The 23,211-nt window shown below is 39.3% G+C and overlaps 1 protein-coding gene across 1 annotated transcript in view; it reads right to left on the reverse strand.

Moving 5' to 3' along the window:
• Positions 1 to 320: 320 nt before the first annotated feature.
• Positions 321 to 23,211, reverse strand: part of LOC143282926 (uncharacterized) — a 31,743-nt gene continuing 8,852 nt past the window's right edge. Inside the window, exons 3-21 of the mRNA XM_076588819.1 lie at positions 22,301 to 22,443; positions 21,690 to 21,839; positions 21,164 to 21,334; positions 20,391 to 20,477; positions 19,730 to 19,892; positions 18,366 to 18,611; positions 17,438 to 17,494; positions 16,583 to 16,723; positions 15,934 to 16,061; positions 14,630 to 14,867; positions 13,590 to 13,685; positions 13,162 to 13,287; positions 11,744 to 11,919; positions 10,372 to 10,500; positions 9,509 to 9,675; positions 8,263 to 8,382; positions 6,964 to 7,120; positions 4,844 to 5,036; positions 321 to 3,485 (exon numbers count right to left, since the gene is read on the reverse strand). Coding sequence (XP_076444934.1) covers positions 3,301 to 3,485; positions 4,844 to 5,036; positions 6,964 to 7,120; positions 8,263 to 8,382; positions 9,509 to 9,675; positions 10,372 to 10,500; positions 11,744 to 11,919; positions 13,162 to 13,287; positions 13,590 to 13,685; positions 14,630 to 14,867; positions 15,934 to 16,061; positions 16,583 to 16,723; positions 17,438 to 17,494; positions 18,366 to 18,611; positions 19,730 to 19,892; positions 20,391 to 20,477; positions 21,164 to 21,334; positions 21,690 to 21,839; positions 22,301 to 22,443 — 2,873 coding nt within the window. The 3' untranslated portion in view covers positions 321 to 3,300. The remainder of the gene's footprint in view (positions 3,486 to 4,843; positions 5,037 to 6,963; positions 7,121 to 8,262; positions 8,383 to 9,508; positions 9,676 to 10,371; positions 10,501 to 11,743; positions 11,920 to 13,161; positions 13,288 to 13,589; positions 13,686 to 14,629; positions 14,868 to 15,933; positions 16,062 to 16,582; positions 16,724 to 17,437; positions 17,495 to 18,365; positions 18,612 to 19,729; positions 19,893 to 20,390; positions 20,478 to 21,163; positions 21,335 to 21,689; positions 21,840 to 22,300; positions 22,444 to 23,211) is intronic.

Here is a 23,211-nt window from a genome sequence, read left to right on the forward strand (position 1 = left end):
CTGGTGCCAAATAAATCATAAGGAAAAAAAGTGACTGATCCTATTTGTTCAAGTTGTAGCAAAGGATCTTCAAATGTTCAATACACACATGCATACAATGATGTATGCTTTCATGCAAATCCAGTATTGCAAACACTTGGACTTGAATCCCCCACACCCCTCCCAAGTATCACTCCTTACGCAGTTACAAATACACACACACACACACACACACACTTGGACTTGAATCCCCCACCCCCTCCAACACTTGGACTTGAATCCCCCACCCCCTCCAAGTATTATTTCTTACACAGTTACAAATACACACTCTCTCTCTCTCTCTCTCTCTCTCTCTCTCTCTCTCACACACACACACACACACACACACACACACACACATCTGTACAAAGCTGCCTTTAAGAAAGTGGTATTTACAATCAAACCAAGCAGTATCAGAAAAATAAATTACCAGCAAAGAAGAAAAGAACACTAACAAAGGTGACAAAATGAAACAGATCTGTGGTAACATATAATTATCACATTGTGACATGGCTTTGTATGTCCAAAGTCAACCTATATTCCTACAGATCTACCAAAAATGCAGAGCATACATTATATAAATATCATAAAACATTATATGAAACTTTCATTATCATGGACATGACAAAAATTAATCACTCTGGTCATGTTACTCAGTCATGATAATTAGTAACTACGCTTGGTAATGATGCTCAAATTTTAAGTGAGAAAAGAGCAACAAGAAAGTCACGAAGCAACTCAAACCCATTTTCTTGAAGTTGCAGCAATGCGAGTAAAAGCCATTACACGTTCAACTCTGCACCAAAACTAGCCAGAAAAGGTGACCCTGGACATATCTATTCCACAAAACAAATTATAAAATGTTGATGATGTTCAACAATATTGTCTAATGATAGTAATTTATAAATCAGCGTAATATGATAATTTCAAGTACTTAATAATTTGTTCTAAGTACTTTCCTCTAAATCAGTAAATGCCAAGGGGAGAGAGGGGGAATGGCCAAGCCAAGGAAATTCCTGCTTTATTTGTTGTTGTTGATTTTCCCCCTCATAAATGATAACAAAACAATCGCTAATTTTGGGGGTGTGCTTGCTGGGTATGTTCCTTTTCCATAACCCACTGAACCGGACACAGATTACAGGATCTTTAGCACACTACTTGATATTCTACATGCGTATACACATGAAGGGGGTTCAGGCACTAGCAGGTCTGCACATATGTTGACCTGGGAGACTGGAAAAATCTCCACCCTTAACACCCACCATGTGTGTCAAAACTGGGGGATCAAACTTGAGAAACTCAGGCAATAATCCATCACTCTTAAGTTCAGTTCTGCCACCACACCTGTTGTAGTCTCATTATAGTCAGGGAATACATTGCATTGCACACTTTATAAACAAATGATGGGAATTTATTACGGAAAACTAACTGAACAGAAAATATGGAATTAATGCACATTTTAAAAGTTTCAATGGATGTTTCATGGCCATAAAGAAATAACACAGGAAACAGAATTAAACATATAACACAACATACAGTATACCCTCAACATTAAAAATTATATTATCTGTATCTAAAGGAACCAGACCTATTAGTATTACAATATTCTATTATCTGAATCTGATAATAAGCTTCCCAACATAATTCTTAAGTGCTCGGAAAAACTGGATGTAAGTGTTTTCATGGAACAGTGTTTGATAAAAATTAAAATACAAAAAATAGATAACACAAAACGTAAATGTTACAATTATGTGTAGTACATAGAAATCTTTAAACTAAAGTTATCCTGAAAGAAATGGGGCTATAAATGACAATTATTGTAACTTGTATGTATATGGAAGCAAAGGATCTTTTTCTTCTTCTTCTTCTTTGTTCATGGGCTGCAACTCCCACGTTCACTCGTAAGTAGACGAGTGGGCTTTTACGTGTATGACCGTTTTTACCCCGACATGAACTGATGAAGGCAGCCATACTCCGCTTTCGGGGGTGTGCATGCTGGGTATATTCTTGTTTCCATTACCCACCGAACACTGACATGGATTAAAGGATCTTTAACGTGCATATTTGATCTTCTGTGTCTGCCTGAGCCTCAACAAAATGAGCAAACAGAGAAATTATCACCAAAACTCAATTTTTTTAAGACATCTTTCTAATGGGGCAGGTAAAGCTGCAAACTGTTAAACTCTCATTCAGCCTTGAAAACTAAGTACAGCTGCCTAATCAGTCAAATTAGTTATACATAAAAGCCTACGGATAGAAAGTTATTAATGTGGGAGGTGCAGCCCACTATGAAAAAAGAACAGCTCCATCATTAAACACACACACACACAAATGTGGGGGATGGGGGGCAGGAGTGGGGAGAGACGAAATACAACCAGTAATCAAATTCTGCAGAAAAACTAAACAAACAAAAAAGAAACCCACCTAACTATTCTCCTTTCTGCACACATGCAAAACTTATGTATAAGTATGTATGAGGATTCTAGAAGTTGACGCTTGTAAGGTCATATTGTTCTCTTGGCTGTGGTCAGTTAAACTGAACTAATGACACATTTCCTTCTTTTTTTTCAATTGTCCTGAAACACAATGAATTGAAAGTAAAATGGGGTTAAAAAAAAAATCAACTCATTAATGGTTTGTTCTCACTGGATAAAAGAAGAAATAAACCAAACAGCCATGACAGCATGCTCTACTATCTGGTGAGAACATGTCCAACCATACACACCAGGACAAAGCAAAGTGTAGCAGGTACACATGCTACTGTAATGGCTAGCTGTCCTGAACACAGCAAACCCAGCTAGGAAGGAAGACAGCAAAATCCAATGGCAAAAAAAAAAAAACACCAACAAAAAACAAAACCAAACAAAAAAACACCACACACAAAACCAGGACATAACCTTCTGCAAACCTGGACCTCACTGCCCAGGCCAGAACCATTCTCTTTCATTTACTGCATACTGACCAGCGGCAACAGACACATCACTACTCACAGTTTGATGCTGTTCACAGACTGATGTCATGCCATTCCAAGAGCCAGTCCCATACTATTCTGATGCATTAAAGGGTACCACCAGACTGGCCAAGTAAGAATAGGAGCAAACACTCTTTTACAACCACACTTTCTGTTCCTTTTATTTTCTTCATTCCCCACCCACCAACTCTCATGTGTCAGTTGTCACTCTGATGGGAAGCGAAGCCAATCCATTCAGAACAGAACACATCACATCACAGACAGAAGCTGACAGGTTCATTTCACCACCACCACACTGAATGAGTCATCCACTACTCCAAATGCACCATGGACTCGTCAGGAAGGTCCTCCTCTTCCTCTTCAATGTCGTCGTTGGGAATGATGTGAACGGTGCCGTCTGACATCTCAGCTTGGTCTGCGTTTTCGATCACATGACCCGACGACGTCACAATGTCTGCGATGGTTGTCTCCACCATCTGGTCTTCCAGTGACACGTCTGCAACAGGAAACAGTTCTACAGACAGGGGTTTAGTTTCTGCTGCTCACTGCTTCAAAGCCATGTGTGGTCTTCTTTTTTTCTCTTTTTTCTTTTAATAGTGGAAATCATTTAACTAACATGAAGAGAATTGACAGCAAAAGGTAGACAGGTCCGTCATGGTCTTGTTGCACCACATCAGTAAGTTTAAGTGTTGACCTCAAAGAACTGGAGATCATTTCTCCATGGTCCCACTAATATCAGTATTGGTGCACAATTTATCATTTATATATTTTGTTGTTGTTGTTTTGTTTTTTGTTTAGATATTGTTTAAAATTTTGTACGAACATGTTGTATTGTGAATATCCCATTCTTTTTTTTCAAAACAAAGCATCAACCAAAAATATACATACTCCATACTGGTAACTGATTTCTTTTTCTTCATGTTTTCAATTTTCTGACATGTCATTTTATGTATGATTCCAAAACAAACAAACAAATCCCTAAAAACCTAACCTACATAAATGAATAAAATTTGTAATTAAAAAAAGAAAAGAAAAAAAAAGGGTGACTGATGTTGAAAGCCAGTGCATCATACCATGCCACAGCCTGGTTACTTTCATCTGAAAATGGAAAAGTGAGGAAACATTTTCTTCCCTCCAGGTGGAAGACTGGCAGAAATCAATCAGCCAACCTAGTCTTGAAACATGATGTTCTATGTTCAAAATCATCTTTGACAATCAGCAAACATTCAACAGCAAAGATTTATCCACATTAACAAAAGCAAAAAAAAGAAAAGAAAAGAAACAACTCTTAGCATTTTCAATTATTTCCACCATTTCTGTCTTCTATCCCATGTGGATACTCTTTTCCTTCTTCAGATTTCTATCAAGGTTAAATGTGTGTGCAACACGGACACATACTGGTTGATGCTTTCTAAATATGCTAAGTTACAGTGCTCCAATATTTCATTTCCCTTTTGTCTGTTTTAAATCAGTAATCATTGAATCATAATAATAACTGCGCAAAACAACAGCTTAAACTGAAAATGCGTAAATATAATCACCTGAACATACACACCATTTCCATTGCTCATTTGATATCACTTTTAGTGAAAAGACTGTGAAATGTATCAAAAAGAAAAAAAAAAAGAAAGAAAAAAAAAAAAGCCCAACCCACCCCACCAAAATCATCCTCTTGTGCCTGTACATGTGTGTGAACACAAGCAATAGTCCTCCACAATCTCAAGTTATCTCTCTTTTTCCTATCATTCCGCACCCATCCACCACCCCAACAACCAACTTCCTTCCTTTGCAAACCTCTCACTCAACTCACCCCAAAAACAAGAGGAAAGCCAAACAAACAACAGAAGCACCCACCAGGCACGTGCTCCACGGTGATGTTAAGGTGCCCCCCGTCCACAGCGATCTGCTGCCCATCGATGGTGATCTGCTGGCCGTCCACGGCGAAGGAGGAGGGGATCTGGATGGTGGCCTGGCTGCTGCCCCCGTTGGACGTGTGGATGGCCAGGGCCCGCTCGATCATCATCACGTCGCAGTCCTTCTGGTGCTCCTGCACACCACACAGTCACAGCAAGGAATGGTTAGTAACTCCCAGGCTAAGGAGGATGTCACAGCAAGGATTGGTCAGTTCCTCCAAGGCATGGAGAATGCCAATCAAAAACAAGAACCTTGTTACTGCATGGCAGCACGTTAACTCCAAGTGTCAAACCTCTAACCCCATGCTGAGGAAGAGAGGACGCACATCGAAAACAGAAACTATATTACGCAACTGCATGATCACACAAGTGTTAAACCTCTAATCCCATGCTGGGGAAGAAAGGATGCACATCAAAAACAGAAACCATGTTACTGTGCAACAGCATGATCCCATCATATATTAAATCTCTAACCCCATGCTGGGGAAGAAAGGACGCACATCGAAAACAAACTATTTCATTGTAAAACAGTATGATCACAGCAAATGTTAAACCTCTTAACTTCATGCTGAGGAAGAGAGGACGCATATCGAAAACAGAAACTATATTACACAACTGCATGATCACACAAGTGTTAAACCTCTAACCCCAAGCTGGGAAAGAGAGGATGCATATCGAAAACAGAAACCATGTTACTGTGCAACTGTATGATCACAGCAAATGTTAAACCTCTAACCCCATGCTGAGGAAGAAAGGATGCACATCGAACACAGAAACCATGTTACTGTGCAACTGCACGTTCATGCCAAGTGTTAAACCTCCAATCCCATGCTGGGGAAGAGGACACACATCGAAAACAGAAACCATGTTACTGTGCTACAGCATGATCACAGCAAGTGCTAAATCTCTAACCTCTTGTTAGGGAAGAAAGGATGCACATCCAAAACAGTAACCATGTTACTGTACAACAGAACATTCATGCCAAGTGTTAAACCTCTAACCCCACACTGGGGAAGACAGGACACACATCGAAAAGGAACCATGTAGTTGAAAAACATGACTGAACATACATGCATACAGCTCATTGGTGTTCAGATGTCAAAGGTGTCATTAAGTGAAAAATCAATAGTCATCAACTCAATTCACTTTGGCTCAGAGCCAATCTGGATCTGTCTCAGCAACAGCAGCAACAAAACACAACAACAAACAAAGATGTTCAAAAAGAAAAACCAGTTCAACCATAATGTAAGAAGAAAGAGAACACGGCACAATCACAAGTTTATCACAGAAAATGAACTCAGAGTTGGCTTCTAGTATGGGTCATTCTGCCAGATGATTAAACAAAAACAACAAAAAACACACACCTGAAAAGAATGACATAATTATACACAGAACAAACAAAAAGAAAACACACAAATAAACAAGATGGCACAAAAATAGTTGTGTTGTTTAATGGGTAAAAAAATTAAAAAAAACAAAAAAAAACACACACACACAAAAAAACTTCTACACAAACATGTAACACTCATGTACAAGTCTAAACTGATGCACAAAGCAACAGAAAAATCGTAAAAAGAACTTTGGGTCTTTCAAACTATGAACCCCAAAAAGGAACATGGACAATACGGCTACAATGTAAAATGAGTTTTCTTCAATCCAAGAGACACACACCAAAAATGCAATGCATGGCAAGAGGGGGTTCTTTAAAAAAAAAAATTTTTTTAGTCCCTTCATTTGCAATAATTCAGTGGCATTACTCCCACGCCACTCATTCTAAATAACCCAAAACACAGCCATATCTAGATTCGTCTACCAAATCTCAGTGCTGGCAGTCCACACAAAACTATAGCCATCAGGAAGCGACATACCAAAGGACACCCTGTACCGCTGCTGAGTCACTTCAACAGAGTTCAGTAGTGCCTGTTCTGATTCAACATATGCAGAAGGCCACCCACTAAGCCCCCTACTGATGACAATAATGTTTAAGTCACAGAGCCAGACAGATTATGCGTCCCATGAGAGTGGAAGACATGCATGGTAATGAGTTGACCACGAACTCACCCGAAGGTGCTGCTCACACTTGAAATGCATCGAGCACTTTTCGCAGGACACCGTTTTGATGTCTGCATGCTTGCGCTCTATGTGTTTCCTGATGTCGGTGAAGGTGTAGCCGTAGAAATCACACACACCACACTTGTAATCCCTCTGCCCATTGTGCCTGCAACACACCAGGTGAATTTAGACATTGCCACTGACTGAAGCATAACAGTTGGGAGCAGATTTAATTGCTAACACACATGATTTAGACATAGCCATCAATTTTTTTTTTTTTTTACAGTGGTGAGCAGATTCTTTAGATTTTACTGGATTTTTGTTTTTTACTGGGTCTTTGGGAAGTACTTTAAAATGTGTTTTAAACATACTTCTCTACGTATCTACTGACAAACTAAGAACAAACCAGCCGCTCCTTCTTAATCATTTTTAAAGATACAATTGAGAGTGGACAAAAACTGGCTGAAGGATTCTTCTTTCCTTTTAACAAGCAGGTCACATGGAATTCCATAAATGATACTGCAAACAATACCCCCAACACTGTGCCAACAAACACACAGTTAATCATACACATGTGTAAACAGGCCTGTTTACTCTTCACTGCTGTCATCTTTTGTTCCTTTCAATTTTTCATCAAAAAGTGTTTTGAGACAAAAGAAAACTAAATTCTTTCAAGTTTCAGTTGCTATTATATTTTAACCCAGTCAAATGGGTTTTTCAGTTTTAAATGCCCCCTTTTTTTTTTTTTTTTTTTTGCTAAGTATTTTTGAGAAAACTAAAATATATGTACATTTATTCTTCACAACAGTTTGAAGATGCTTTTTGTTTTGTTATTTTTTTCATTTGTTTTCTATGCAGATCTTTTTTTTATTCTTGTTTTTTTAGGGGTGGGGGTGGGTGGTACTTTTGAAAAAAAAGCGGAGTTGGTCTGCCTTATCTGTCTTCACTCGAAGTTATACTTAAAGTGATTATAGTTAATCATTACTATCATTCATAGCCTATTAATACTGTTGTCTTGTTCCTAACACAGCCACATCTCTGAAATTAAAAAGGCTTCTTTCAAACCTAACCAAACCTGTCCACTTTATTCCTGTTACGGAGGGGGTTTGAGGCTGGGAAAGGGGGCGGGGTGGGGTGTCACCAGTGTTTTCCCACAATACCATTGATCATATTTTTCAAATCATCACAAATCTGCTTGTTTCATTTAGTTCTGATGGACAATGGGCAGAACCATTCACATCTACTTGTGTTGAAAAAACAACAAAAACTTCACAAGGCACAAAATCAACAATGACCCACAAAAATTACCTTTTGACATGCAGCTCTTTGTTCTTTATGTGTCTGAATGCTTTCTGGCACACCTCACACACATGCTTTGGTTCCTCGTGGATCAATAAGTGTTTGGAAATGTCCGACCGTTCACACCCTCTGCAGATTGAGGAATCAGGTCACACATAATCACTTAACTGCTTTAAGGGAAATTTTCTTCCTAAAATTATGTTTAAGTAACATACTTACCGTGACCCACTAGTGCAGACTCCGGCAGCGGTCTGATTCCTGTCCTGTGCAAACTACTACCCGCCTGTGCGGAGAAAACGAAAGTAGCTACAGCCGATAACCTCCTGAAGTAGGTTACCTCCCCTTAACAATCGTTTACACCAAGGTAAAAACAACTGATTTCTTAACATCGGGGTAAACTTGGACTCTGAATCATTTTTGACCGGAATGGGGGGTGGGTGTATTATCTTATTATGTAGAGATTTTAGAGCTAATAAATTTCTTTTTCAGTGATTCTTTTTTTTCTTTCTTTCCTTTTTTAAAAAAAAAAAAATAATATAAACATTCATTGAACCCTCTACTGTTGGCAAAGCTTATAATTAACAACATGAATGAAACTGTACCTGTCACTTCTAAAAGTTGGCAACACTATGACAAGCTTTGGGATCAGAAAATGATTAGTTTAATTCTCCTTAGCCAAATGCCTGGCCATCCAGAGTAGGCAATACATCACTGACTTCTGCCAGGTGACTGTGTCACTATGCGGTATGTACACTTCCAAGTTGTCATATCTTATAATCACGCTATCAGTCTCACTCTTTATTCACATTTTTGTTATGCCATTAGTAAATGTCAGGATCACCTGAGCACACATTTTGAACAAAATAAATGGCCAAACATATGTCTTCTGTTAACACATATCAACAATAATATAACTTTATAAGAAAAATAGCAATGCCTGTCCAGTTACGAATGTTATCGGTGCTTTCAAAAGAACTATTCCCAAACGCACACACATTTTCACAACAAAAAAACGTTTCAGCAAAGACAAGCACTTCTCAAAGTTAAAGAAAATATGTTTAAAAAAGAAACCAAATAAAGAGTTTTGAAATATTGCACATCTACTTAAGTACATGGAAATTTAGGCAAAACCAAACCAGGACAATTCATGAACACAAACATTCATTGTCATACATACATAAACACCCACCCATCAGACACAAAGACATACACACACCTGACAACACACACATACATACACACACTGATCTCCCACCTGTAATCACAATGGGGACACTTGAAAGGTTTCTCAGGCTCATGAATACGGAGGTGTCTTTTGAGGTGAGCTTTGCGTGTGAACTTCTTCCCACACACAGTGCACTCAAACAACACCTCCGCCGGCATGTGAACCATCTTCACATGCATCTTCAGGATGTACTGATCCTGCAACAGTCAGTCATATACGCTGTTTATTGCCTGGCCTAGACAATGCTGTGTTCACATCCTAGCATAGACAATACAATGTTCATAGCAAAGCCCAGACAACATGTTCCCAGCCTAGTCTAGGCAATAGCTTGTTCACAGCCTAGCCTAGACAGTACTCTGTTCATAGCCTGACCTAGACGCATTGTTCACATCTTAGCCAAGACAATACTTTGTTCACAGCCTAGCCGAGACAATACTTTGTTCACTGCTTATCCTGGACAATATGTTGTTCACAGCCTAGCCTAGACAGTGCACCTAGACAATACCTTGTTCACAGCCTAGACTTGAAAATACCTTCTTCAGAGCCTAGCCTAAACAATGCATTGTTAACAGCCTAGAAAATATGCTGTTCACAGTCTAGCTTAGACAATGCATTGTTCACAGCCTAGCCCAGAAAAAAATGTTATTCACAACCTACCCTAGATATGTCATTCACAGCCTACCCTTGACAATATGTTCTTAACAGCCTAGCCTAGACAATATGCTGCTCACAGTTTAGCCTAGAAAATATTTTGTTCACAGCCTATCCTAGACAACCAGGATAGCTGTCTCTGGTCTTTGTTGTCAGATCATACATACAGCAGGTGCCGACACAAAATGTCATTTCATTATCAAAATGAAACCTACAATGGAAGAAACAGACCACCCACTCACCTTATACACTTTGCCACACAGTTCACATGTGCAACCATCAGCGTTGTGTCTCATCATGTGCCTCTTGATCATGTAGGCGTGCTCCGCCATGAATTCACACACGTTACAGATACAGCGTGGATGAGTTGCCTGCCAGACATCAATACCACACGTAAGTATGAACAAAAATCTTAAACAGCATATCAAAACATGCATTTTCGAACAAAACACAGAAACTTAATATCTTTTAAAATTTATTCACAAGCTACATGATAAAAAATATTTCAGAGAAGGAAAATAACCTGCAAAATTTACTCTAAAAACTGCTGGCATTAGGACTACAGCAGATAATCTTGATGTGGCTCTGTGTATGTGTGAGCACAGGGTACTTGGGATAAGTGTCATGAATCAGAATCAGAATTAGAATAAATTTGTTATCTCTGTGGGAGAAATTAAGCATATTGAAGTCTGTGATGCCTACAGATTACAAGCAGAACAGTAAAATTTGGCATACAATATATATAAGAAAATCACACAACAGTCACAGCAAAGCAAGCCTGATAAAAAAAAATCTCCTTTCACTATTTAAAACAGATACATACACCTGCTCGTACACATGCACCCACCCAAGGACTTTGTTCTTTTTATTATCTTAATGGGGGTAATACTACTAAAACAGTCCAGATATGGGACAGCTAAAAAGAAGTCTAGAAGTCTAAACCACCAATTCTCACAATGAACAGCCATCAACTCCACCCAGCTCTTTTCACAATTTCAGCCATGAAAATGAAGTGGAAGTACAAACTGGAAATGACAACACTAACTCCTGGTGTGTGCTTTTCAGAAAGAATTACACTGGAAGAACAAAGAGAATGAAAGAAAGAAGTGAAACAGTTTCCAAGATCGTACATAGGCATAAACAGCAAGGGAAGTAACTACTCCAGTATTTCCAGCTGTGTCCACACTAGTCAATTTGATGGGGAAAAAATCCCCAGTCAATTCCAGTGTATATTTTACCCTTTCTGCATCAATATGACTGGGAAATCTGCCAAAGGTGTAAACTCCAGGGGGATGAATGGGTTAAACTTTGTGTTGACAAAACTTGATTTTCTTTTCTCTTCTCAGCTCTCTATTACGTTACTTTGCATTTTAATTTTTTAATTTTTTCATTAAAGCACCCCTTTTAAGGCCGACGTAGCCTCCACATCCATGTGTGCTGTACTACAGGCTTACAAGTCAAAAATCATATTCAATGCCATGTCTGCATGTACATGTGAATTTAAGTAGGTATTTACACCAAGATGTGTGCTTAAATATATACAAGTGTATCTGTGTCCATGCCATGTTTGAAACATCACCATCATTCTTCCAGCATGGCCATGCACACACCTACCTTGAAATGCTCCAGCAGGTCATCCTTGTCAAAGGTGAGGTAGTTGCAGCACTTGCACTTGTGGATGTCCTCAGCGTGGGTGGCAATGTGGTCCTGGTACTGCTGGGGGTAGTAGGCCTGGAACTCACACTTGGGACATTTCAGCTTCTCCAGCTCACTCTCCGACGCTTTCAGCCCTGTCAACAAGCCAAACAAACTTTAGAAAAATAATTAAATAAATAAATAATAAAAAAAAGGTTTTGTTTCACTCGAGGTTCTCCAGCTCACTCTCTCATGCCTTCAGCCCTGTCAACAAGCCTAACAAACTTAAAAAAAAAAAATTTAAAAAAAAGGGTTTTGCTACACTTCAACTTCTCCAGTTCACTCTCCAATGCTGTCAGCCCTGTCAACACGCCAAACAAACTTACAAAAAAAAAAAAAAGGTTTTGTTACGCTTCAACTTCTCCAGTTCACTCTCCCATGCTGTCAGCCCCTGTCAACACGCCTAACAAACTTAAAAAAAAAAAAAAAAAAGGGGGGTTTTGCTACACTTCAACTTCTCCAGTTCACTCTCCGATGCTGTCAGCCCTGTCAACACGCCAAACAAACTTACAAAAAAAAAAGGGGTTTTGCTACACTTCAACTTCTCCAGTTCACTCTCCGATGCTGTCAGCCTTGTCAACACACCAAACAAACTTACAAAAAAAAAAAAGGGGGGGTTTTGCTACACTTCAACTTCAGTTCACTCTCCGATGCTGTCAGCCCTGTCAACACGCCAAACAAACTTACAAAAAAAAAAGGGTTTTTGCTACACTTCAACTTCTCCAGTTCACTCTCCGATGCTGTCAGCCCTGTCAACACGCCAAACAAACTTACAACCAAAAAAAAGGTTTTGTTACGCTTGAGCTTCTCCAGTTCACTCTCTCATGCCTTCAGCCCTGCAAACAAGCCCAACAAACTTTTTATGTAGAAAAAAAAAAGTTTTGTTTTCACACTCACACTTTTCAGATGGAAACTGTCTTCTGGTTCACTGCTGAAAAATTGAATACATAGAATCTAAACAATGCTCAAACTTTTTTTTTCTTTTTTTTTTTTCACATTGAAAATTTCAACACAGCTGTGCATCTTAGTTTTCATACTCCAATGAAAACTTCTTCTTTTTTTTAAGTGTTTTTTTTTTTTTTTGTTTCTTTCTTTTTCTTTCTTTTTAAACCTTTCCATCCCTCTTACACAGACGGTTCTAAATTCTTTCCTTTTTCAAAAAATGCAGAGATTACCACAACCAAAAAACAGTAATCACTGCCATTTGATATACTGAGTTAAGTTACTTTCCTATAAACAGTAAAGAGGAAAAGTTACAATAACCACACACACAATTGGCATCACAGATTCACACCCCCCAAGCTGCAGGCAAAAAGCATGAAGGAAATATGACTGACCAATCTTGACAGGACTGGACTCCTTCTTGATGCCAAACATGGGCAGGAGGTTGTCTGGGATCTGGATGACTGTGTGCTGCTGGCCGTCAGCACTGCTGCCGTCCCCTTCCCCACGCTCCTTCTCTCCTGCACACCACACACAAACGTAAGAAAACCCGAGAACACAGCAGGAGAGCTTTTAGTTCTTCAGCTGTAAGAACCTGGAATTCACTTCCTTTGTTGGTTTGCCAAAGCCCTTCACTCAAATCCTTTAAAACAAAACATTCCTTTTCAAGCAGTTTCTACATAATTATGGCGCTCTATTCCTTGTCTGCATTACATGTATCCACATCTATTTCTTCCACATGCGTGCATGCGTGTGTGTCTGTGTGTGCCCATGTGTGTGTGTGTGTGTGTATGTGTGCTGTGCCATATGTCCAAAAACTCACCACCAGCATCCAGACCTTCCTGTGTGTCGGATGATTCTCCGCCCAGCTGCAGTGACTCTGCTGGCAGACTGGTGCTCATGATGCTGCCTTCATCCACTGCAGACAGTGCATGGTCAGAGTCTTACAGTATTCCTCACAACCACTCAATATAGAAACAAACAAAACAGGAGAAATAAGCCTCGATGACTTTTTCATCAGAATTATCTTCAGAATCATTGTTCAAGTATTCTTCATCATTGTCTGCATCACTCTGAACTTCCTCAAACATTAAAATGGATTGCAAATCCCAGACCGTCATGGCATTGCCATTTTGAAGAACTGTTTAAATGCTCAAGGAAAAAAAAATTTCACCAGACATGCACAATGCAGTGAGTTGGAAAAGGGAAGCAGACCCCTTTCATGAACCTTTCCTGAGCCTAACGACATCAGTCAGTAGTTCTCCTCCTTCTAAAAAAAAGGCACAAACGTTCAATTAAATACCTGCATTAATTCAATGGAATTAGGCGTTGCAGAAGGCTCCCAGAGTTCAGTTAATTTTACGGATATGGAAGTCAAGGGGACAAAAGAAAAGCTTGTAAAATAACTGAGGCTTCAGATCTGATCATGTTGCTTACAGCCCAGCCGACCACAATGGGGGACTGAGGCTTGGTTTCTTACATATATATATATATATATATATATTAACATAAACAGTTTATAAAAAAAAACAAAAAAAAAACTAGAAGGCTAACAAATATGTGGGTTGAGTTGGACACAAAGTCATCAGTGAAAATAACTTGCTGGAGTCTGGCAATAATTCAGCACCAGATCTTTTTTTAAAGAAAATCTAAAAAACTATATATATATATATATATATATATACATACAATTCCACCACTTTCAACACACATTTCTCCTCCTACCCCCCCCCCCCCCTCCCCCAACCCCCCCAAAAAAACTTCACTGCATCAAGCCTGGGACAACAGCACAGAACAATGATGACAAGCAAGGCCCAAAACTAGCAAGAGAGAAACCACTCCACCACCACCACCACGACTCACTCGCCGAGGCATCCACAGGCAAGGAGGCATCACCATCAGGACCAAGTGTCACGGAGGTGGTGATGGTGGCAGTGGCAGCAGCAGTGGTGGTGGCGGCGGTGGTGGAGATGGCGGAAGACAAAGGGGTGGTGGAGGCAGTAATGGCAGCGTCCCCGGCGCTGGGCAGGGAGGTTTTGGGGATGAGCTGCTGCAGCTGAGCCTTCACCTGCGACTGTAGGCCTGGGATGTTCTGCAGACCCTGAAACGTCAGGGGGGACACGAGTAAAGAACCAGAGGTCCAAGTGCAGCATGCAGTTAGTGCAGATAATAGCTCCTACGGCATATAAAAGAGTTGTCCTTGGCAAAAATTATGTGCAAAAATCCACTCTGACAGAACACAAATACATTTAAAGATAAGACAACAATATGAGAGGTGCTCCAGTGTGGCGACACACTATCCCCATGCAGAACAGCCCAAATTTACACACACCAAAATCTGTTGTGACAAAAAGTAATATATTACCCAATACTTCACTAACACATGAATTAAACTCTTGCACAGCTGCTGCAAAGCACCGTCATAGGTAATGCACATGCATATAAATGTTTCAAATTAAATGAAGGGATGGCTGTTGTTTAAAATTAATAGTTTATTCATGGCAGAGTGTCACTGGGCCAATTCCGCTGGCTTCTGATCTTCACATACAAAAACAAAATTTCCCATCAATGTATGTGTATACATGTGTGACTGGGTACAACTGTACCTTAGCCTTGAAATTCTTTTTTTTTCTCTCTCTCTCTCTCTTTTTTTTGCTGCACCATCATCTGCACTATCACTCTCATGCAGCTCATTTTGAGTCCCCCATACAAAGCAACACTCTGGTTAGTCTGCTGCAGTCCAGTCATCACCAGTCTACGGGGAACTACTGATGGAGGCCACACACCAGAGGAGACTGTCCACTGCTGCTGAGTCACTTCGGTAGTATTCAGACGTGCCTGTTCTGACTTAACAGTCACTGATTGTTAGCTGACTGAAATTCACTGTTAGTATTTACTGGTATTTACTCCATAACCGCTGCAGTATATGAATATTATCATAACTACTAATAATGGTATTACAAACAGAATAATGTTTCCTGACAGACACACACAAAACACACACAAAAAAATAACATCTACAGTGTATACAACAGCAATGCTCAGTCACTGCCGGAAAGAATGACAGCAACAGATTTCACAGGAGATTTAGCTGTTGTTGTTCCTGCTGCTATTAACATACTTCAGCACTAAGTGTGTGTGTGCATGTGTGTGTGTGTTTGTGGTACCTGAAGAGGGGCCATCACCAGAGTCTGTCCATTGGCACTGGGCAGTATGACAGCAGGTATAGATGAGGAGGAACTGCTCTGACCCCGAGGGGGGTATCGCCGCGGACGACCACGTCCTCGTTTCACCGCTGATAACAGCAGACACCAACACTCCATACACAGTCCTGACACTCAATGGTTAAGGCTGTGAAATGCAGCAGCCAGCAAAGCTCAGCTGTCATTCCCTAAGTCATGCAGGGTTACTTAATAAATGTTTTATTGTTTGAAAACAATTACATCAAGTACGTTCAAAACACTCATTCCTGATATATTTCTTTCGGCTGATTACTGAGAACACATTTCATGGTGAAAATAAAACAATAAACAACTTAAAAGTTAAACAACTTACAAATTAAATATCAAATGCATCTAAAAACAGTTTTTGTTTGAATTTATTATTATCCATTTCAGTTCGTGGGCTTTTCCATATTGTGGCATCTTAACACACACATCTATATACAGACACACAGACACAGAAACACACAGAGGCACCTTCACTCAGTTACTATTTTTGTTGTGGTTTTTTTTTTGGGGGGGGGGTGCAATTTTTTTCCAGGAAAAAATGAAACCATGTACACAAACAAATACAAAAAATTCAAATGCAACTCACGCATCATAAAAGCATTGCTGAAGGCCTGAGGCTCCCTCTTCACTTTCTGTCTCTTCACTCCGTACATGGTCACATCGGGGTCTTTCTCATCATCATTGAAATTCCCTTCCTCTTCACTTGATGCTTCCAATACGTCATAATCTACACAAAGAAGGCAGGTCCATTGGTGTCATCATCATAACAATAGCAGCTCTACACTTTTTTCTTCTTGTTCAATATAGAAGACTTTTTTTGTGTGCCTTTTTCATACAGAATAATTTTTCTTTGAAGAGAGATAAATTTGTTAAATTCTTCTTGACTTCATAAATTCAACTAACAAAAAGCAGTATTTGAATGCATCAGTGTGTGTATATTGTGTGCGCATGTGCATATTTGTGTGTGTGTGTGTGTGTGTGTGTGTGTGTGTGTGTGTGTGTGATGCATACAAATGCATACATATACAAATTTGTGAGCACACACAAATGTTTTGAGCATTGTGACTGACCTAGATTCAGTTGAAGTAGAATTAACCAATCTTGGCTGAAACTGATTTTCAGCAAGAATTTGGAATGACATCACTATTGTTTGGTCCAACCAGGTACACTATCAAATTATGTCTCCCAATTTTAATTCATTTTCTTTAATGATTTTATTTCTTGTTGTCAACCTTGCATTGCAGTGCAGTACAATTTTCAGTTGTATTGTGCTTTTCTGTGTTAAGCTGACCTGTTCTGTGATCAGCCATGCTGTGACTTATTTCATTACATTGTATTGTACTGGAGTATCTTCCTTTGAATTGTATAGCTTAGCATTATACAGCACGTTTGCTCCACCCCCCAAAAATACTGTCAAAAAGCAAACAGTGGTGAACGCTACCTTCCAGCACTTTGGCTTTCTTCCTTTTTCTGGCACTCCTTCGCACACTGTCAGGCCCTGTAAAACACCACATCCAAGTTTTCTTCATGATGTATCATATCATGTACCTACTGCATTTAACAGATGCATATTTGATCAGAATATCAAACTCTCTGCATGGATTAACATTAAAAAAAACGAAACAAAAAAAACTCAGATAGTTCTTGTGCATGTGCATGAGTCCTGCTAGAGTGCTTCCCAATTCTGCTTTCTTCTATCCACAATGACCAGTAATTTGTAACTTTAGAATGTCATGAATGGATAAACTTTAAAAAAAAAAAAACACCGACATATTCTGAAAAGCAAAAGCACAGCATGTGCCTGAAGTTCAAAGTGTTCAATTTTTGTTCTGCCACAAGAAACATATTTCTGGTAAGATACAGAAAAGGAATAATGAATATGACCCCTCTGTAAGGAAATCAATACATAAAAACACACACACACTGTTTTTTAATTAGGCATTGATTGTCAATGTTTACATTCATTTTCTTAGTGTAGATGTGATTAAATAGATTTACTTTTGAAATGATATAAGAAACCCTCCACAAAATGTCTTAAAAAAAACAAAAACAAAAGTGAATTGAAAACCACTGCCTCCAGATGTTAACCTATTCTCTTTAAACAATACAGTGTGACCACTGCAAAACTCATGTTACAGATATAAAGATCAAGTAGAAATTCTGTTACTTTCTTGACAGAGAGTTGCCTAGAACTCATCTCACAAGGTGCTCATGCACACACATCACCCCATATCATCAACATAGTTCTCTAAGTACTCAATAAAATGTTCAACTTAAAAATAATTTAAAAACAAAAACACACAAGCAATTCTCTCTCTCACTCTCTCTCTATATATCTATACATATATATAATTATATACGTAATTCACCAGCATTTGACAGCTCCAGCAGCCCTTCAGCAGCACTATTCTGGTCTCCGACAGCTGCAGATGTGTCAGCACTCTCAGAATTCTCTGTGTCAATTGGTGTAGCTTTCTCTGCGACAGAACCAGGCGTTTCTGTTGCTGCAGGGATGCTGTGGACTGGCCCCTGGGAGGAGTTTTCTGTGCTGGGGCTGGCATCTTCAGCTGCTCTCTCTGATCGGACTTTCCTTGGTCGACCTCTTCGTTTTCTTCCTAAGAGGAATGAAATATACAAATGTATATTCATATATATTCATATGTATTTTCTTAATGGAAGCATAGAATGTGTATATAAATATCTGTTAGACTATGTGAATCCAGAATAAAACTACCTGACTCAAATGCAAAGTTTCTAAATTTGACCTTTCTTCTCTCCTTCATTGTCTCTCCACTGGTTGCCTGTTTCTGATCAAATAGACTATAAGCTATCCAATCTGACTTTTTCTGCCATCAGCAGGTCTGGAGCAGAATATCTCTCTGAACTCCTCCCTATCTATACTCCATCTTGCCAACTCCACTTTCTGTCTGATGCTCAGCTTCTCAAGATACCTCCCATCAGAACAAGACCTGTGGACAAAGACCTTTTTCTTTTCAACAAGCCCAAAAACATGGAACAGACTCCCTGACAACCTCCAACACACTGACTCCCTCACCTCTTTTAAATCTGGCCTGAGAACTCATCTCTTCTCTCAGCAAGTCAAGTTGTTTTTTTTCAAACTGCTGTAACAATCACTTCAAACAACAATAATATTGAATATTATTGTTTATACAATATTTTCATTTATTTCATAAAAGTGCTCAAATGACAGGAAAATGTTCATTTTCATCCAACAAATCCCTGCAGCGATTTTTTTTTGTTCTCCCACATTCAAGGGTTTAACTCAAATGTTCACACAAATACACAGAAAGGTTTTTATACAAATGATTGTTTAAGCCCTGCCATTTCAGGCAGCAAAACTCTGTTTTCACAGATACATGGTAGTTTTAAATTCATACAGATTTGTTAATTTCTCAAACTAATTCAATAATGTTTCTTCAGGGTTTTCATATAAACAGGTGAATAACAGAGTAAGTAAGTCCCACTCATTTGTAAATGCATCGATTATCAAATATGAAAAACAGAGTAATTAAGTCCCACTCATTTGTAAATGCATCGATTATCAAATATTTTTTCTCTTCTTTTCCCACTCATATATATACTCGCATCTGCCCTGCCCCTTCTTTTTTCACCCCTATATGCACTTTTTCTTCAAAAATATTATATAACAGGCCGTTGAATGTGGTTGCTAACTGCACATACTTATACTGAATAAAACAAGACCAATGCAGACCTTGGGGTGGCAAGATGGGGTAGGCACACAGCTGTTTGGTCTCTGGGTTCTGCATCAACACACACTTCTTGCCCTTGATCATCACCTCTGTGCGCTCAGTCACCTCTATGGGGCAGTTGAAGTCTGGTTTGGGCACGGCCACTTCCTGCATCACTGGAGTGGCCTGAATCACACAATCCATAAGCAATTCAATGCTTGGTCTCTAGAAATTTATGCTGAACATGCAAAAGGAGGGTGTTACGAAAATAAGTGGTGAGCGATGGGATTATAATTTGCACACACATGTAATATCAATGTTTCCACAAGTAACTTAGAAAAAAAACTTGGGTGATCAGTTTATTATCATTATCAGAATCTGATTTCTTCCTGGTTTCCTCAAGTGTGTTTCTTTTAATCAAAAGAAAAAAGGGAGCTAAGACATTCACCGTTTTGCTTCCAAATAAATCAAGTTTATAGCAAAGTTATAATATTCCTTATCCAGAGGGAAGGTGCAAGTTCATTTTGTTTTCTTTATATTATGATTTAGGTGTCTGTTTATTTTCAATTTTGTTTTCCCAGCCAGCAGTGGTGTTCTTGCATGTGTTTTTCACTCCAAAAATGTAATAGCCTTAAAGACTCAGAAATACCCCATGCAGTTCAAAGGGTATGAACAAAAAAATACCTCAGGTGTTTCCAAAATAGCCATTGTGGAGCCTGATGCAGATACAGACACTTTCAGGTTGCGAGATGAGGTCACCGATGTTGAGGCCTGAAATGTTGGAAAAGGAACTTGGAAATCAAAACCAAAGATGGAGGTTGTCGGCATATGTGTATGTATCATTGTATGCGAGTCTATGTGCTTGCATGAGTGTGCATGTCTGTGTATATTAGTGTTTGTGTGAATGTGGATGCAGACATCCTGATTGTACACAGGCACACAGTCAAGTTGATGAATCTGGTGTGCGTGCAGAGGGTGTAGGTATGTTTGTTTTGTTTTGCTTTTTTGGGGGGTGGGTGGTTGCATGTGTCTACATATTTATATGTGCATCTGCACATGTGCATGACAAACATGTTTGACTCTATGTATTCATATAGCGTGTATGACCATATGCATCATTTATATATATGTATGTGAAGTACAGAAACTTGTAACTTTCGTAACCAACTTAGTCAAGTTAACACGAGTAGGACAGTATTCACAATAAACCAATAACAATGAAAAAACAGACAAATACACATTGCCACAGGCAGCCACTACTTTATCCAGCTGACCTTTGATCAGTCAACATGTCGATACCAGTGCTGACTGACATGGTGAACTCTTGTGTTACAGGATTGTTGCAATCCTTGGAATCCCGAACTTTCTAAAATAAACAGCACATGAAACAGAAAGCTCTCAGCGCACAGGAGATCTGAATCAAAGGCTGATAGTATCATTGCTCCCATTTCCAGTACCTGAGGAGAAGCAAGGCTGCTTTGCTCGGAGAACACAGGCAGCAACTCCTGTTTTATCTCTTGCTTGATCAGAGCTGGCGAGTCTCCAGGCACACCTGCAGCCATGAGCTCTGTGGTCTGAGAAGCGTCCTGAGAATTTGGACTGGGTTCTACAGCTCCTTCCATGTCAACCTGAGCACAATAAAGAAAGAAATTTATATATATATATATATATTCTTTTAAAACAAATTAAAAAAATAAGGTAAATAACTACATTAATCTTGTCAAAAAATGTGTACAAGCCAAACAACAATAATCACAAAACACAGAAATAATTGAAAAAAAAACACACACTCACATGTTCCAGACACACATACAATCGTATGCATGCACGCACACACACATACAATCATATGCATGCATGCACACACACTGACACATATTCCAACACACATTCAATGATTCATGCACCCACTTTCAAATTCCTCACTTTCAAATTCCTCACACACACACGCACACACACACACATGCACGCACACACACATACCTGTTCTGAAGACAAGACTGTAGGAGGAGTAACCCCTTCCTGGACCTGAGCCCCTTCAATACCTGCATACCCCATCATCCCCCCACTGAGGGCCTGAACCACTTCCACCGGCAAGGGCTGTGACTCCACTGTGCCATCCTCCTTTGTCACCTGCAATCATTCCGGTCACTTGCAACAGATCTGAAAAATCTACATCCTGAAATCACGCCACAATGACCGGATTTATAGTGACTTGATGACCCTCAATCACAACAATGCTGCTCAAAAGCAGACTTGTAAGATTGGAATACAGAAAGAAACAAAATGAAGCACTAAAAATTACCATGCATCACTGCCACTTCTAAACCTATGAAAATGAATTAGAATAAATAAATGCGGGAGTCTGCACTAGTGGGTCACGGTAAAGTATGTGCAGTGAAATACATGCTTTTCTTTCTTATGCAACATACAAATCAATCAACTGAATCATGACCAAGATGGTGCAAATATAAGCCCCCAAAGAAAAGGAGTGATAAGCTTTTTACTGCTGCAACTGGTATTGTACTGAAACAAAGCTGTAGTGGGGTTAAACATGTCAGGGCATTGATGAGGTGAAGACAGTAGGGGATCACCTGAATCAGCTGCTGGCTCAGCAGCTGGTAGGAGCCATCAGGCATCTGTATGGCCGTCCCTTCCAGTCCCTGGTGCAGAAGCAACTGAGTAGCCTCTTCCAGGCTAAGCGTTATTGTCTCCCCTTGGTCACTGCTTCCAAGGCCTGATGGGCAAAGAATGTGGGACCTACAATCTATCACAGAAAAATTTGTGATATACTACAACAACAACAACAAAAGTGAAAATCCACACGGTGAAAGCAGTATGGTCAAGTGTCCTCCACTTCACAGAAGAAACTTTGAAAGTACTGCTCAGATATATTGACCAGCACTGCAGGTCTGTGTTTGATCACAGATATGCCTGACTGATAACAAGATACATGTAAATTCTATCCACTGTCTAAAGGAAATCTGCATGACATAATAAAAAAAACCAAACAGGATCTTCACAGTATTACAAACAACTTTTCATTTACACTGACAAATTTCATCCTTTGCTTCATCTGCAAAATAAGATTTACACCACACCACGTTTAAGATTTTACATGCACAGACACAGACACACACAGAGACATGCAGACACACACACACATGACCATGCACACACACACAATGACACATGCACACACTCTTGTCCTTGTTTTAGCCAAATCAGATAATCTGAAGCCCAGGTCAGCTGATTTTCATCATAAGCTTGAATATTCAGTATTTGATAAATGAATTCTAAATACAAATAAAATACTGAAAAAAAAACCCCAACAACTGGAGAGTACAGGAGTATGAGAACAGATTCAGAATTCATCAAAACTCATTACAACATTTTCACACAAGCTTCAATCCATTTTTCAAACCGTGCTGTGACTTCACACTACAAATAATACCCCAAAGCAACATTTTCTCCTCCAGCTGTTTAAAAAAAAAAAAATAAATAA

Source organism: Babylonia areolata, chromosome 6 (assembly GCF_041734735.1).
Source record: "Babylonia areolata isolate BAREFJ2019XMU chromosome 6, ASM4173473v1, whole genome shotgun sequence".
Taxonomy (NCBI): Eukaryota; Metazoa; Mollusca; class Gastropoda; order Neogastropoda; family Buccinidae; genus Babylonia; species Babylonia areolata.